General features: G+C 34.8%; 4 protein-coding genes and 1 long non-coding RNA gene across 5 annotated transcripts; 2 read left to right on the forward strand and 3 right to left on the reverse strand.

The window, feature by feature from the left end:
* Positions 1-1,072: 1,072 nt before the first annotated feature.
* Positions 1,073-7,207, reverse strand: LOC145624267 (uncharacterized). The gene is made up of 4 exons (XR_014110414.1): positions 7,081-7,207; positions 3,220-3,428; positions 2,965-3,081; positions 1,073-1,441 (listed from the first exon to the last, which is right to left on the reverse strand). It is a non-coding gene; the product is annotated as an uncharacterized LOC145624267 (long non-coding RNA).
* LOC145624266 (cytochrome P450 71AP13-like) lies at positions 1,513-3,575 on the forward strand. Its single transcript, XM_081677265.1, has 2 exons — positions 1,513-2,712; positions 2,814-3,575. The coding sequence occupies exons 1-2, from the start codon at positions 1,822-1,824 to the stop codon at positions 3,423-3,425; spliced, it is 1,503 nt and encodes a 500-aa protein (XP_081533391.1). The 5' UTR covers positions 1,513-1,821; the 3' UTR covers positions 3,426-3,575.
* LOC145624265 (cytochrome P450 736A117-like) lies at positions 4,811-7,678 on the forward strand. Its single transcript, XM_081677264.1, has 2 exons — positions 4,811-5,749; positions 6,916-7,678. The coding sequence occupies exons 1-2, from the start codon at positions 4,811-4,813 to the stop codon at positions 7,528-7,530; spliced, it is 1,554 nt and encodes a 517-aa protein (XP_081533390.1). The 3' UTR covers positions 7,531-7,678.
* Positions 7,679-8,212: 534 nt separating this feature from the next.
* LOC145617438 (BRAP2 RING ZnF UBP domain-containing protein 1-like) lies at positions 8,213-11,946 on the reverse strand. The gene is made up of 11 exons (XM_081672145.1): positions 11,517-11,946; positions 11,305-11,413; positions 11,106-11,220; positions 10,914-11,011; positions 10,231-10,337; positions 9,899-10,139; positions 9,548-9,601; positions 9,205-9,348; positions 9,007-9,071; positions 8,666-8,720; positions 8,213-8,499 (listed from the first exon to the last, which is right to left on the reverse strand). Exons 1-11 carry the CDS (start codon positions 11,810-11,812, stop codon positions 8,341-8,343), a joined length of 1,443 nt encoding a protein of 480 aa, XP_081528271.1. The 5' UTR covers positions 11,813-11,946; the 3' UTR covers positions 8,213-8,340.
* A 557-nt stretch (positions 11,947-12,503) lies between these two features.
* Positions 12,504-16,470, reverse strand: LOC145617447 (rhodanese-like domain-containing protein 11, chloroplastic). The gene is made up of 10 exons (XM_081672155.1): positions 16,199-16,470; positions 15,983-16,078; positions 15,157-15,264; positions 14,601-14,697; positions 14,315-14,354; positions 14,137-14,211; positions 13,290-13,377; positions 13,122-13,189; positions 12,932-13,004; positions 12,504-12,849 (listed from the first exon to the last, which is right to left on the reverse strand). Exons 1-10 carry the CDS (start codon positions 16,349-16,351, stop codon positions 12,769-12,771), a joined length of 879 nt encoding a protein of 292 aa, XP_081528281.1. The 5' UTR covers positions 16,352-16,470; the 3' UTR covers positions 12,504-12,768.
* Between the last annotated feature and the right edge of the window lie 392 nt (positions 16,471-16,862).

The following is a 16,862-nucleotide window of genomic DNA, read 5'->3' on the forward strand; positions in this document are numbered from 1 at the left end:
ATTTGTAATGATAAATAAGAATGAAAGTTTAGGGCACCTTATTACTCTTCCTGTTTCTTTTTTGTGTCTCATTTGTCTTTTTTTCACACATTTCAATGCAGTTGACGTAAAGGAGTATGAGAAAAATCAATTTAACAAGATCTCATATGCAATCATCAAGATTCATGGTTTAAATTTGTCTCGTAAAAAAAAAATATTTTAAAAAAGAACGGAATGACTCAAAGAGTTCAAATGGCCAGGAACGATAATATCTTGAGTGTTTCCCAAACAATATTCAGGGAAAACAAACACTAAAATAAGACTAAGGGCCTATTCACTTTAGCTTACTTTGGTTTAATTCAGTTCAATTCCGCTTCTAATTTCCTTCTCTCATAAAATATTCAGTTCAATTCAGTTCTAATAAGTTCCGTTCGGTAAATGTGAACAGACCCTAAAGCACCACAAAGCTCAAAATTTGCCAACTTTGTAATCAAAATCCTTATTCCAAAGCCAAACCATACCTTGGGAAAACAGAAATTATACATTCATAAGTCTAAATAAGTCTAACCAATAAAACCTTACGGAGAAACCCAAGTTCTAATAAGACATTAACATCCCAAGAATACAACAAAATGCACCAAAATCAACATAATACAACAAAAATGAATCACGATCAATAGCATGCAAAAGCTTACCTAGTAATTAAAATTAACTGAAATCAACAAAATACAACAAAAAGTCATAAAATCAATAGAAATTGCATAAAATCAGTACACCCAGAAATCAAAATGCCAAGAAAAAAACATTACAGAGTAGAATGCAACAAAATGTTGATTACCTGTGATTCATTGTGTATAACAATTTGACATTTGGCATGTATTTTACAATGATTAGTACATATTTCTATGCCTTCATAGTTTATGAAACGTTTGATTCAGATTTCAGTCTTACTAAAATATTAAATTATATTAAATTGTGTTTTGTACCTCGATTATATGGATGTTATATGTATATATACTCCACAATACACTTACAATATTATTTTTTATTGATTTGTTACAAAAAAAAAACATAAGGAGTACAAAACACGACATTAGTCAAAACAGTGGAACACAACACGACATTAGTCAGCATTAATTTCTTGTACGATGCCTTCAAGGCTTCAAGGGATAATTTTACATGCTCAATCTAAAATTTTGCTTCACGATTAATTGTTACGTTGTTACATCTTTGATTCCGTATAGAAGATAGACATTAATCTGACATAGATAGGATACAAGTTTTGATGTTGACAAGAAGTAAGCATGTTAAGACATTTCCAAAGGCCAACTTCAGACGACAAACTGTCCACACCCACACTGAATAAGACTATGAGAGTAACAACAACGTTTGATATATAGTCTGTCCAATCTTCATGGACTTTGAAGAAATCAACAAAACGATGTGAGCCACAAAAACCTTGCTGCATAAAGATAAGCATATGTCACGCCCTTTAACAGGATAATCCATTCATATGTAGCTGAGGCGATTATTTTGAACAGACTTTAAACAACTAACATGTTTGATATATCCGTAGTAAGATAACAAATTTAAATGAAGTAAATGGCCGTATACTACAAAGATATTTTCATGGACAAGGGCTAAAGGATTTTACTACTTTTCCAAGAATCACCGTTCATACAATATAGCTAACCTGTCGCAGTGTCGAGTCTTGCCATTACATGTTTTTGCTGTATGCAAGAGTTTCCAGGCTATATGTTATCGTTCTAGAATTATATTTTTGAGCAAATTAGTGTCAAGATTGAAGCGTTCAACCAGCAAACCCGAAAAAATAATCACAAGATGGAATGCATCCTTTTTAGCTTGGTCTGTGCTTTTGTTTTCATACTTATGCCACTCAAGTATCTACTTAAAGATTATCAAACAAGAAGAAAATTCAATCTCCCACCATGTCCTAGAAAACTGCCTATAATTGGGAACCTTCATCAGTTAGGCAAAATGCCCCCTCTCACACTCAGGAAACTAGCACAGGAATTAGGACCTATATTCTTCCTACAGCTTGGCGAGGTTCCAACAGTCGTAGTTTCATCTGCTGCTATGGCCAAGGAAGTGATGAAGACGCATGATCTAGAATTTTGCAGCCGGCCTCAGCTGTATTCTGCCAAATGGCTCTTTTATAACTGCACTAACATTGTTTTCTCTCCTTATGGCGCTTACTGGAGGCATGTTAGAAAGATCTGCATACTAGAGCTTTTAAGTACTAAAAGGGTTCAGTCTTATGACTTTGTAAGAAAGGAAGAAGTGTCTCGCTTAGTTCATAGGATTGCAGATTCTTGTCATCAGGAAATCAGTCTGACAAAGGTACTTGGCTTGTACGCGAATGATGTCCTGTGTAGAGTAGTTCTTGGGCGGAATTTCTCTGAGGGAGGCGAGTATGATTTACATGGTTTCCAAAGTATGCTTGATGAGTACCAAGAGTTGCTTGGGGGTTTTAGCATAGGAGATTTTTTCCCTTCTAAAGAATTTGTGCACACACTAACAGGCCATAAATCAAGGCTAAAGAAGACGTTCAAACGATTTGATAGCTTTTTCAACAAGGTGATTCAAGAACATATGAGTCCACAGAGGAAAACTGAGGGAGCGAAGGACCTTCTAGATGTTTTACTCGACATACAAAAAGACCATTCAAGTGAAATGCCTTTAACTATGGACAACATCAAGGCTATTCTACTGGTAAGATGTTCAATTCATAATTCTTGCTAATTAAATCAGAAAATACAGAGTTTTACTTTCAAGTAAAGGCTATATACTAAATATATGATTATCGTGTCCAGGACATGTTTGCAGCAGGTACTGATACAAGCTTCATAACACTAGATTGGGGAATGACAGAAATGATTATGAACCCGGAAGTGATGAAGAAAGCACAAGCAGAAGTACGAAGCGTTTTAAGAGAAAGAAAAACTGTCTTAGAAAGTGATTTACCTCAGCTGCACTACCTTAAAGCTGTTATAAAAGAGGTCTTCCGCCTGCATCCCCCTGTACCTGTACTTGTACCAAGAGAGTCCATCAAAGATGTTACTATTGAAGGGTACGATATCCCTGCAAAAACACGGGTTTTCATCAATGTCTGGGCTATAGGGAGGGACCCTGAATCCTGGAAAGATCCAGACACATTCAATCCTGACAGATTCCTAAACAGTGCAATTGATTTCAAGGGGCAGGATTTTGAGCTGTTACCATTTGGTGCAGGAAGAAGAGGATGTCCAGGCATCATGTTCGGAACTGTGACTATAGAGCTCGCTCTTGCTCAACTTCTCCACAGCTTTGACTGGGACCTTCCTCCAGGAGTAGAAGCAAAAGATTTGGATCTTTCAGAAGCTTTTGGTATATCCATGCATAAGACATCTGATCTTATTGTAGTTGCTAAACCACAAGTATCCTGAAGACTGAAGACACTACTTGTATAAGTTCAGGAAAAAAAAAAAAAGTGGAAGTAAGCCTGTGCTCTATGTTATGTATTGTAATTTTATGTACACAAAGTCGAGTTTTGAATCATCACTACAAATCCAAACTAGAGAGCAAAATTCATCATATTTATGAGTAAATGCTCTGTTCATCGATTGCATGAAAACTAAGTAAGAAAACATGACTATTGGAACTAGGCAAATAGTTTGATTCAGAACGAAACATTAGTTCATCAGGGATTTAATTATTCTACTTTCTGGCTTTAGACTTTAATAATTAGTAATTACTTGTATCAGTTGTATGTTAATTGCATAGGTTGAACTCTGAAGAAGTAAATTAATACATGACTGTTTTGGGCCCCTTTTAATCATGTGGCAAGGCAATACAGACATGGAAAAAGCAAAAGGGACAATTAACAAACCAAATGGAACACGTCAATTATTTCTTTTAATTTCCCCTAAAAACTCGGAAAGGTAACAATAGAGCGGAAGAATTAAGACAAATTATAAGAGAGCGCAAAAAAGAGAGTAAATGTGCGAAAAACGTAAATAAAAGAGTAAGATATATCGAGTCAAAAGTTATAAATATTGTAGAGTAATAGGAGTAAAGTGATAATATAAGATGGATAAAATGAAACAATTAAAGTAAAAGTGTTAAGAACATTTTAGTATTAGAACATCTCCAGTGGTTGTAGCTAGGGACTTGCTTGCAATTTGAAAAATTTATTAGCTACTAGCTTGACCACCGGAACAAAATAAAATTAGCTTGGTCAAGTAAATATAATTTGCTCGAGAAAAAACTTGTCGAAAAAAGGAGTTGATATAAAATTAAATTTAAAAAGCTAATTAAAAAATTAAGTCTCATATAAACCACAAGCTAGTAGCTAACAACTAGAACACAAACTATCTACAAAAGATATTAGCTTAAAATCTTATGTGGCATAACAAGCTAATTAGCTTACCATTTGAATTTCTGGAGAACATTATGAAACAAAGGTAATATTAATAAATTAATTGACAAATTTGGAAGGAGATCAGAAAGATATCACTAAACAGAAGAAACATTTGATATAAATCAATTGAGATCAACATAAATGGGAAGAAATCACAATATACTTAAAGCTATGATAAGGTATCACTTGTGATTTTATATAAAAAAAAAATTAAAAAAAAAAATAGAGTTTTAAAGGGAAAAAAACAAATTAATCCTATGGCTATCCCTAAGGTTTGTACTTATTATATATATAGCCCCATTAGCCCTTGACAAAAAATGGATTATAGTACACAAGCTCTCTCACATTCTAGAAAATTAAGGAGAAAATAGCTCTATCACAATTCACAAGTGAAGCAAAAACATAGAGAAAATGTCTAATATCAAGCAATTGCTAGAGTCTCAAATCAACTTGTTCTTTTTGCACCCTTTCACAGCCTTACCATTCTTATTCTTCTTCATCTTCTCCATTTACAAACTTCTCTTTAACCACAAAACCCGAAATCACCTACCGCCTTCTCCATCAAAACTTCCAATCATAGGAAACTTGCATCAAATTGACAAGAAACTACCACACCGATCATTGCATAGTTTAGCCAAACAACATGGAGATCTCATGTTACTCTACTTTGGCAGAAAACCGGTCCTTGTAGTCTCATCCGCGGAGGCAGCATGCAAGATTATGAAATCACATGACACCATTTTCGCAAACAGGCCAATTCTAAGCATGTTCAAAAGGCTTCTTTACGACTGTAGAGATGTTGCAACAGCACCTTATGGTGACTATTGGAGACGAATGAGAAGCATATGTGTCAACCAACTTCTAAGCTACAACAGAGTCCAGGCATTCCATAATGTCAGAGAAGAAGAAATAGCACAAATCGTGGAAGAGATTAGAAGTTCATCACCGTCAAAAGCAGTAAACTTAAGTAAGATGCTTTCCAATTTTTCAACTGATGTTATATGCAGGGCAGCCTTTGGGATGAAGTTCAATGGACAAAGAGACGGAATCGATTTCAAGGAGTTGCACGAAAAGCACGAAGAACTCATAGGCAGCATTAACATAGGTGATTTTATCCCTTGGCTAGGATGGATTAATCACGTGAATGGTGTGGAGAAGGATGTTAAGCAAGTTTCAAGAAATATGGATAGCTTTCTTGAAAGTTTAGTCCAAGAGCATAAATTAAAGGGCATAAATGAAGGGGAAAAATCTGAAAACAAACAAGATTTTGTAGATGTTTTACTAGAGCTGCAACAAGATCATTCAGCCGAAATGAGCCTTGACAAGGATAGCATCAAAGGCATTATATTGGTATGTTCAATTATTTCATACACCTTTTCTATGTTATTAATCTCCTTATCTAAACCTTATAAATTGGTTTTTTTTAAATGTTAGATACAAAAATTTCAAGCATAATTTTTCATGATTATTTAAGTTGATTTCACTATTGCATGTTAAGTACAACCAATTAATCCACATTTTTAAAAAAAAAATAAAAAATCCACATATCTGATCCCAGGAAGAACAGAGTTATTGGAAAGTCAGTCCTTGTAATTAAAAAAGAAAATTTCTTATATACCCTTTTGATATCAAGTAGTGAAGTACATAATCACATACTTTGAAAAAAATAAAATGAATTTGAAATCTATAATTTTGTTATTTAAGTTAGTCCCTATGTTTTTTTTACATTAACGAAAGTCGAAAGCCTTTATTTTTCAAGTTCTTCAATAATACATACTACTATATCTGAGCAAAAAAAATAAAATAAATAATATCTTTTCATATGTATAAGAAAGTTAACATTTTGAATTTTTGAGGCATTTTGAGCAATAACATATCTAAATTTGTTCTTTTCAATTTGTGAGAATAAAATATACAAGTATATAACAGGGTATCACATGATAATACTCGTATTATTTACTTTGTACGGTATGTATTTATCAATAGTGCAGTCAAAGTTCATTAAGTTTGACTACAAAATTAAAACTGTTGCATTTATTAAAAAGAAGAGGGAGTACCAAACAAATTATTTGTAACGTAACGTTGTTTAAATTTATTATTGGCACTATTCTCATGGACACCAATATCATCTTTGACAATTAATATTCAATTTCAAATGAGAAAAATATATTGTAGAAATTTGATAGTTTGAAAATGTACATCAAAACGAATCTAATAAATTCTCGCTTAATAAAGTTTTGAAAATATTTGTTTTTCTGATCTAAGAATTCAAACTTGTGCCACAATTATATGTGGAGTACTTCGTATTAAGTATAGCACCTTTCAACCTGTTAGGGATTGAATCTCCTTTAAAGACAACTTTGAGGAAAGGATCCCCTTACGGCCTTACCCTCTCCCTCCCCAAGTGTCTATCTAGCCCACTAACATGAGATGGGTTAACACGTGAGGGGTTCTAGCCTAATAGGACCCAGTATTCTAAATACTAGATTTGATCACTAATCCAATGTTTGATGCAGGACATGTTTGTAGCTGGGTCTACAACAACTTATGCAACACTAGAATGGGTCATGTCTGAACTTTTAAGAAATCCAACAATCATGGAATCTCTACAGAAAGAAGTGAGGGAAATAACCAGAGATAAAGCAAACATAACAGAGAATGATCTTGAGAAAATGGAGTACCTGAAAGCAGTAATCAAGGAGACATTTAGGCTACATCCTCCAGTTCCCTTGTTATTGCCTCGCATTTCGTCTCGAGAAACACAGCTCAATGGCTATGACATACCTGCTAAAACACAAGTCATCATCAATGCATGGACAATCCATAGAGACCCGAGTTTTTGGAAAGAACCTGAACGATTCAATCCCGAGAGGTTTTTGAATTCTTCCATAGACTTTAAGGGGCAGCACTTCAACTTGATTCCATTTGGATCAGGAAGGAGGGGGTGCCCAGGGATATATTTTGGCACCGCGAACTTAGAGCTTGTGTTAGCAAACTTCATGCAGAAGTTTGATTGGGCATTGCCAGAAGGAGCTCAAGGAAAGAATTTGGACATGGAGGAACACCCTGGACTTACAATTCACAGGGAGACTCCTCTTCGCGCCATTGCAACTCCCCGTTTTACCTGGTGAACAATCAAAGCATCAACATATACCAACAACTCTTATCTGCATCAATCCTAGTCACCCCTGAATAATGCTTTAATTTCTTTGTTTAGATTAGAATTGTAAGCCAACCTGCAGTAACATTATAACCACCAGTTCACCAGTTTCTTTCTTATTTCTGATCCATTTTGGCTTATTTAACCTTGGTGCTTTTCTTTAAAATACAAGTATTTTTAGCTCAGGGATGGAAAAAAAAATTCTATACACCCAGGTGCAAAGAACATCCAAGGGTCATTTCTGCTCATTTTATATTTTTGCTCATTTTATAATATTAAAATGAGCAACAAAATATCAAATAAGTAAAAAAATCACCCTTGAGTGCACCTACCTTTTTATGGAAGCCCAGAAATGTCTTAGGAAGTTATTTGCCTCACCTGCACCCTGCGCCTAAATACTTTTCATGAAATGGATTTTCTGATTACACCCCCTGTACTGTACTCATACTAAGAGAATCCAAAGGAGACATTACTTTTGAAGTTGACATCCCTGTAAAATCACATATTTTCATCAATATTTGATCCATAAGACATTCGATCCTGAAATAACTCACAGAAGCACAATTATTTTGAAAGGCATGTAGTCTCTTCCACCTTATCTCCATATGTGCAATCCAAACATATACAAGCTTATACTGAAGCTTCTCAAGCAATATTCTGAAGACATGCAAAGTGATCATTGATTGAACTTTAAAAAATCTACATCGTTTCATATTCACAATGACAAGCCACTCTAGACAATCTTATCTCTATACACACAAGCAAGTCCTAACATGAAAGTTTAATTACGATGTCGGCCTGACTTTGTACGCCTCTTCGGATTGGCAGGAGCGGATTGCATTTCAGGCACAGGCAGCAATGTTCCTCCTTTTAAGCCATCTGAATCTGTTATGCTGCCAATTTTCCTTTGTGCTTCCACATAGATTTTAAGGTCTCGAATCTGTTATGCGAAAATAATTAAAATTATGTTTACATGCCTTTCATCCATGGATGAAGTAATAAATGTGGAGGCTTAAATTGGAAGTTTACGCATTCAAGATGAAAGAGAGGGGGGGGGGGGGGGGGTGGAGGTTAGTAGAGATTAGAACACTATTAAAAAAATTCACCTGCTCCTCAAGATCAATGATCTGCTCATCCCTAGATCTTAGAGACTTCATCTCCCTGACCAACAAAAGAAATGAAGATTTGAAATTAAGCTAAAACACGCAGAACATTCTCACAACCAAATATTAAAAAGAAGAAGAATCAACCACTCCTTTCTTCCCTATATAATAGGTCAAATCATCTTGGTCATTTTAAGAGAATCGAGTTTTAATATCATATCTAATACAAAGTACAATTTAATTATTCACATCTCCTTTGTACAGGTGTAACCTTTTCTTTAAAATTCATAGCTTTAGTATCATTAAGGATAATTATTGAAATTTTTAAAGTTTAGCACGCTAACCTTTCCTCAAGTTCCTTCATCTTTTTCTTGTACTCTTCCTGCCCCCTCATTAGAATATGATTCTTCTGAAAAAAGAAGAAAGAGGTAGGGATGTTAAGGAACGAATATATATTCTGTAGAGAATCAGATAGATAACCAAAGACAATGTAGAAAAGTCTTTTTATAAGAACAAGTAGATTTCTCAAGATGTTTACTCACATCCATTACTGCCTTTTTTTCTTCTTCGTATTTTTCCAGTCTGCACTGCAGGTCTTGCATCTTTGTTGTTACAGCCTTCTCAACAGCCACGGCAATACTATTATCCTTTTTACTTCTGGCCTCAACAAGCAGAGATTCATAATACTGACCAAAGAAGAGAGAGAATATTGAAGCTAATCTATCATCTTCACCACTCATTAGATAAGAATATACCTAACAAAAGTTCTTAAATCATTCCACTTAGACCTCAATCAAGCACTTCATCAAAACAACTAAACTATTTCAACAGTTTAAACAAAAACTGAATTCATTATCAAAGCAAAAGTATAGAAAACATAAGGACCTGTCTATGGTTCTCCAGCTGAGTTGCAAGAAGATGATTGTACTCATCTGTAATCTGTGCCCAAAAAGTAAGAATGTAAGCAATTGTTCATCTTTGAAGATAATTTGCTCTAGCATTGAAAAAATTACAAAACAAAACACTGGAGTTCATAATCATTTAGAAATATCTGGGTGCAACTATTTATAATTGTACTTTCCAGTTCAAATTAAAACTTAAAGAAAACACATGATTCTGGTTCAAAGGTTGAGTGATTTATAATTCTGTTTCAAATGAGTAGTTTAACTTCAAACATGATTCATAATAATATGATCGCCATAGGTATTACTATAAGTAAATCATTAAAGGACATACTGCTTCGACTTTGCTGCCATAGAGAACACCAGTCATTTCAGAATCCTCATCGTGGACACAATCTCCATCATAGGACATGCAATGTGAGTCAACCGCCACTGACTTTTCACCAGCTTTGGAATGGTTTAATCGATGAACATAACTGTCACCTTCATAATCCCAAACCCTCTGCGTCTCTAAATTGAGTGAATAGCAATGCTGTGTATCTTTCCAATGCCTAAAAGTGTGTCCTTCTTTATACCTAAAAGCAACAACCAAAAGCTTGAGACAGCTAATGCCAGAAATGTGAATGCTTTGAGATACTTACTCAAGCAAAATGATGGCCATTTTACCTTCCACATCCAACAAAGCCACATATGATGCAAACCCAGAGGTTCTCTGATGTATCACAAACAGAACAGTTAGGTCTATCATCCGGCTGCTGGCATAATCGACAAACCTGATGACATGCATAGCAAAATTAATTTATACTGCATTATTGATCAATGCTTGTGTAGCCAAGACCACAAAATTTCACAAGCTTCCAAATTGTAGCCCAGCAAACAGCAATGGTTTCTTTCATTCTTCAGGATCTAGAAAAACTGTGAGCAGAGGACAAGTTTTTTCGTATAAGCCACTCCTTAAGCAGGTGCCAAGGTTTCAGATTTAGCCATATGGGGGTATTGGCATGAATATATACATATTTACAAATTGAATGAAAGTTGTGGGAATTAAACCTTTGCATTCCAACCACCTGAACCCATCCTACTCCTACTCAAACCAACAAACACATGTAAATGGGATAACCACCTTCATTTCCACTTATACTGCGTTTTAGCATCACAATTCTAACCATATTTCTTCCAATTACGCAGAAAAAAGTCTTTCCAGTAAACATAGGTCACTATCGCGTCTAATATGATCACCATCTTCAAACAAACTAGCATCAAACAATTGATGTCAAAATTTTTTATCAAATATTTAACATTTCCAGAAAATTGCAAGCTACATTAACGACTTATTAGTAAATACTGACCTGGCAAGACAAATAGGTCCATTTAGAAATGCAAGAACAATCAAACGAATGATCACAGAGTGTACTCTGAATTCCACTAGTATCTTGGTCCAGTCTCTCTACAAGCGAAAACAACTCGTTAAGAAACTAAATCAACACATATTATCAATCAACAATTACAGATAATACTCTACTACTCAATGCAGAATCAACCTAGACAAATGGGGCAAGTAGGCAGCTCGACATAATCAGAAGGCGAAGTGCTGGCGATTTCTCCAAATTCAGTAAACTCTATTGAAAGAACAAATAAAATGTGGCATATCTCAACCTAATCACAAAACACAACTGCATCAGTACATGATCATACACATATCAATTCACAACTCACTCAATCAAATCAGAAATTGCTAACCTCGGGTGGCGAAAACCGCTTTCCATTAAAACTACGATAAAACGCATCAGCTGTAACCTGATTCCAAGTTCGAATCAACACACTGTACCTATCCTCCATACCATCATTTCTATCACCCAAAAAAAAAAAAATCAAAATCAACCAAATAAAAAATTACTCAAAACCCACAAAAATTAAACTCGAAATGAACAAAACCCAGATAATAAATTTACCTAATGATGATAAATTCGGATATATCCGCAACATGGGACCCGAAGAATCGAAGCAAATCATCAGAGGAGAAATAATTGGGAACAGCTACAATAAAGAGGAGAGTAGATCGCGAAGTGGATGCAGATGAATCGGAAGTTGAAGGATGGCGGATTAGGGCTCGGAAGAGATGAATTATGCCTCTGCGCTCGACGAATTTAGGGTTAGGGTTAAGATTATGGCTGGGGTTTGAGTTCGAAGGAAGAGAGAGAAAAAGGGGGTGTTCTGTGTCAACTGAATGAATTCGAATCGCGAACATTTTCAGATTGCTTCACCGGAGTTTGATCGGGAAAAATGGTGAGAAAGTGAAGTGATTTGCAGAGTTTGTTGGGTCTTTGCTCTCGCGGGAAAATGGCGGTTATGAGCTGAATTCTAACACCTTCCAAAATTTAAACAATATACTCCATACTATTTTTTATTTTTTTTTTTTTTTATTTTTTTAAAGAAAATTTAGTTATACACATTCATAAACTTTTTATTTTTATTTTTATTACTAGTATAAAAAAAACAATCAAACCTCTTGGTAAGTTGTATGTTCGGGTAAGGAAATCCACACCCTCCAAGACTCTCAAAGTAATTTTACATAAAACGTACTTATACTCCATATTGGTAAAAATTAACACTAGTGGCGTTGGCATAACTTTTCACCTCGGATTATTCTTCGAGGCTGAATTAGTTTGTGCAACCGTGCAAGATTCCAACTCGGTAAGCAAAAAGTCGAGTCATAAACATCAAGCCTCAAAAACCTTTACAATTTCATAAATAATGTTTTACATTGGAGTATTTTGTTATTTTTCTAGTAATTCGATAGTCTCCTTGGAGTAGGAAGTATGCCAACACTGTATAAATTCTCAATTTTTGCTGATTCTGCATTGTTCTGTATTTCAGATTTTCAGATATTTCAGTGCCTGTTGCCAATTCTTAGGACTATGAATAACAGGATCCAAGAGTAAAACGAAGGCATAATAACTTTGAAATATAATATACATATAATTCATACATAGAATATCATACAACATTCACGAGGATCTTCATCAAAATTTCATAAAAAATTGCCCTCAAGCTACAAAATTTTGGTGAACAAATAAAACTCGTTTACACTAAGAGAATAAGAGATGATGGATTTGGCAAGTTCATACATATATACAAACCAAAATATCTTCTTACATGCAAATAGTGAATGACTTCAGATTTGCAATGGCAGAAAGACATTTACTACGAGCGTATTTCTTGTAGATAACGACCCACTTGCTGAGCAGCAATGTACAATGCATCTGCAGCAAGAAACAGTCCAACCTACAAAAAAATTCAGAGTATAAGCTATACATCCAAAAGAAACATACACATATTGATCAGCAGTTGCTGCCTGCAATCATACCATACGCGCAGAGAAAACTAATCGATATTGCCATCCTTCTTTAGCTGCAGCAGCTCTTTGCTGATCTGTCCAACTGAAAGGGACATCCAGGAAGATGTTGGAGTAAGAATCGATAATTTCAGAACCGTGAGTTGGGTTAGCCAGATTCACATAACCAGGTGACAATAATTCTATTGAGCAAACTACTCACCCGAGAAACTCAGAAAGGCCTCCAATTCCAGCAAATTTAAAAGGTTGTGAACCTTCCCTCTGAAGATCCTGTACAGGTACAGCACAGCATTGAGCTTTAAGTTCCCTCCATTAAAAGACCACACAAAAAAACTGAACATTTGAAAAAAAAAAATATTGAATAAAATACCTCTTCTTCTGCCGCTTCTAGGCCTCCTTGAACCCAGAAGACATTTTGGTAGCCAGCATTACAAAGAAGCTCACAAGCAGCTAAAGATCTGCCAGCCAAATGTGCTCAGAGTGTTAGCATACACTTCATACAAATGAAATATACACATTTGGATATGATTCTAACATCAGAATAAAACCCTGCCAAAGGGTGTCTTTCATTAGCTAAAGTGCATTTCATGATGATAGGACAGCTTATCAAATGCATGTTGAGGAGGAACAACACGACCTAGTTATTCCAGAAAATGACCTTACTTACAATTTCGTTACATGTATTTTGCAAATAATCTATAATGCTCTATACAGTTGCTCTTCCACTTCTGTTGCCTATCACATATTGTATCATTCTTTTTCCACTTCCCATGGATCACATGGAAAAAGGTGCAAAAAATATCATTGACCACAGAATTCATGCAGTTCAATTATTTCAGAGGCTCAGAGCAGACCTACTTTTCCTAAAATATTGAACCCTCCAAATTCCCTAAAACATAAAACACAGTTCTTTTGGAGTTAGTCAAGAGGAATTGCAAAAAATCGTAGATGATACAGATAACTAACAGTAATGGTGAATTTCATGATGAAACTGAGGCAGCACCGCAACAGTAATGATGATGATATCATACTACTAATAGAGGGAAGGGAATCCATATTTCAACAGTAATGGTGAATTATCTCATCCGGAAGATTGCACATATACTATTAGTATCATAGTACTAGAAAACAGTCATAGCCAAAAAGAAACTTCACACAGCAAATTTGTTGGCTTGTTTAGTCTTTGATTTACAAGAATTTGATGCTAAGAAAATCACCTTAGTCCCTTCTGGCACGCAACAATAAGATCTGTATCTTTTGGGAATTTCTCTTGAACTTTGGATAAGAACTGGCTGCAAGAAAAATATGATAACAGAGATTTCCTCTTCATATAAGAAAGTGTAATTAGATTTTAGGTTGAAATTTGATGATGGTTAGGCAGGTTAGCAAACATACCTATTATAGGAAAGTGTAGGCACACCGCTCCACCATCCTCCTACATAAATTCAAAAAGATTCTGAGATATAAAGGAGCTTATCAAGATCCTTAAGATGAGTTATTTCTCTCATACAATCTCTCATTCAATCTAATAGTACACAGAAAGGTCTTGCTAATCTTATTCTGAGTAACACTTGGATGGATTATGCAATTGTCTATTTGAGGTACTGATGTACCAAAATCTCTATCTTTATAATCGAACTTTATATCAGGACAGGAAAGTATGATAGGCATCAAGAAGTACCCATCATGAAATTTGTTGCCTTTTTTGAGAGAGTCCCGGCATCAAATTTGTCATCAACGTCAAATATGGGTATCCAGGCTGAACCCTTAACCCATGCCTGCAACACCAAAAAACCCATTCAATTGAAGGCTAGAAGATGATATAGGATCATAACTAACATAAAATAAAAATAAATACACAAATAAAAAAGAAAAAAATTGCTGCCTTTGTCAGAACTCAGAAGATGAGATTAAGGCTCATTAACAGACACTACAAAAAGTGATCAAGAAGTGTCAAGCACAAAATTTGATAACCTGTAACAACAATTATAGAGAGCAGAAAAGAGCAGAAAATTTATGTAGCCACATCACATATGTTTTGTTCTTTGAAACCATAACGTAATGCAGATATGCAATTACCATTGATAATTAATAACCAAAATTCGGATAATCCAAAAGCATATTTAATGAAGCCATGTTCTATGATAAGTAACTCCAATAACAGCAAAAAAGTAGGAAAAGCATACATGTATTCTCAAGCAAAGCAGATGGGTGTACAACGTAGATCAAGTATTCACCTTGTTGCGCTCTGATGTTGGGCGAACATCAAGTAGAGTCTTGCCGCTGAGTTGGATAGCATACCCAGCTTCCCTTGGTGTCAAAGGTTTGACTTTTCCCTCCCTCACCTATGCAAAAGAGTTTGAAAGCCTGAGGCACAAAATATGAAATTCTCACTCACAACAAGAAATTTTTTCCACATCCATGACAAGAAATTGTGTACTTACATGTGCTTACAGTGACAAATTGACAATTACCACAAGTTAAAACAAAATGTGGCCTCCGTATGAACAGCACTATGAGGTAGTCTCAATTCAACCATACACAATCTACCAGATTACCACAAAGCTACAACTAAAAATCCCAAAAATACAGTTGAAATTGCAATTTGTAGCCTTAAAGCCAAGTCACTACTAGAGATTAGAAAAACACTTCACCACCTTTAAACTATGATATCAAAATCCTATAAAAATGAGTAGCCATTTCCTTTGTTCATTTTCCTTATTTGAAGTTTACATTAATATAATGGCAACAATTACCCAGTTCGGCCGCAGCTAGATGTAACAAATGTCCAAATCAATCCTATCAGAGTATCATCTACAACATAATTCGATACTTACCTACCATCAATCCACAATTTCAATCATTAAGCATAGATTTCTACCAGAATTTAGTAATATTCTAATTCCCTATTATGATTTCCAATGTCCATTACAAATACCCTAAATTACTCACTGCTATCCTAGTTAGAACAAGTTCTACCCTAACATACAATTAAGCAAAGAAACTCAAATTTTAAACAGAAAATGAAATAAAGTATAATTAATTAATAAAAGAGAATTATACCAAAGCTTCCCATCTTTTTCTAGCAGCCGCCATATCCTTCATTTGCCTCAATTCATACTCTTCTCCCACTACTTGCATTCTGGTTACTTTCCAATTCTATCAAAAAATGAGAAAAATCAAACACCCATTTCAGAAATTTTATACAAATCCAAATGAAAAAGAAAACCCATGAATTTGGATAGAATTTAACAGGAAATTTACAAGCTTTTTACATACCATAGTTTTGCGAATTGGAATGAGTTGCCCAGAACTAGGCCCACTGAACTTGATAGTTTGTGTACTTCTGTAAAATTTTGTGCTGCATTTTTTGTCAAAATTTGAGGGTGGGATTTTGGGAGAGCAAAGAGGAAGAACTCCAAGAACTTCCATAGTTAATTGAATTATCTTGTACGGAGTAGAGGAATTTGCAAATTGCAATTACCAGAATTAGAATTAGGAGCGAATTTTAGAGGGAATCATCTAGATGGTTGGGGGCCTGGGGCGGGTCAAAATAGGGCCTATTGACCATATTGGTATATAAGTTAACACCCTTATAACATATTGGTATATAAATTATTGCCGGCGACATATTGGTATAAAAATTAATATGTGGCAATATATTGGTATATAATTTAACAAATTACACAAATTTTTGTATGTGGCCAGCCACAATTTCTATTATTATTTTTTTTAAAAATACCACAACTCTTCTCGAGAAAATACAAGTTCATCTTGATGATAAACAAAATTTGTTTATCTAATGACATTTTCGTAAATAAATCAACAAAAAATCCCAGTCAGCATGGCATTTTCGTAAATAAGTCAACATTTGTGGGACCCGCATATTAATAAAAGTTGTTCACTTATTTACAAAAATGTCATGCTGACTGGGATGAATTGT

Source organism: Chenopodium album, chromosome 3, assembly GCF_948465745.1.
Source record: "Chenopodium album chromosome 3, dcCheAlbu1.1, whole genome shotgun sequence".
Taxonomy (NCBI): domain Eukaryota; kingdom Viridiplantae; phylum Streptophyta; class Magnoliopsida; order Caryophyllales; family Amaranthaceae; genus Chenopodium; species Chenopodium album.

Excerpts from the sequence above, each read along its gene's own strand:
- LOC145617438 (XM_081672145.1), bottom strand. The coding sequence starts at position 11,812 with ATGTTCGCGATTCGAATTCATTCAGTTGACACAGAACACCCCCTTTTT. Across the intron at positions 11,414-11,516 it reads TCCGAATTTATCATCATTAG|AAATGATGGTATGGAGGATA; the intron begins GTAAATTTATTA and ends TTTGGGTGATAG. Across the intron at positions 11,012-11,105 it reads TACTTGCCCCATTTGTCTAG|AGAGACTGGACCAAGATACT; the intron begins GTTGATTCTGCA and ends TTTCGCTTGTAG.
- LOC145624265 (XM_081677264.1), top strand. The coding sequence starts at position 4,811 with ATGTCTAATATCAAGCAATTGCTAGAGTCTCAAATCAACTTGTTCTTT. Across the intron at positions 5,750-6,915 it reads GCATCAAAGGCATTATATTG|GACATGTTTGTAGCTGGGTC; the intron begins GTATGTTCAATT and ends TGTTTGATGCAG.
- LOC145617447 (XM_081672155.1), bottom strand. The coding sequence starts at position 16,351 with ATGGAAGTTCTTGGAGTTCTTCCTCTTTGCTCTCCCAAAATCCCACCC. Across the intron at positions 13,378-14,136 it reads GCGTGCCAGAAGGGACTAAG|ATCTTTAGCTGCTTGTGAGC; the intron begins GTGATTTTCTTA and ends TTTGGCTGGCAG. Across the intron at positions 13,190-13,289 it reads TAGAAGCGGCAGAAGAAGAG|GATCTTCAGAGGGAAGGTTC; the intron begins GTATTTTATTCA and ends GTACCTGTACAG.
- LOC145624266 (XM_081677265.1), top strand. The coding sequence starts at position 1,822 with ATGGAATGCATCCTTTTTAGCTTGGTCTGTGCTTTTGTTTTCATACTT. Across the intron at positions 2,713-2,813 it reads ACATCAAGGCTATTCTACTG|GACATGTTTGCAGCAGGTAC; the intron begins GTAAGATGTTCA and ends TATCGTGTCCAG.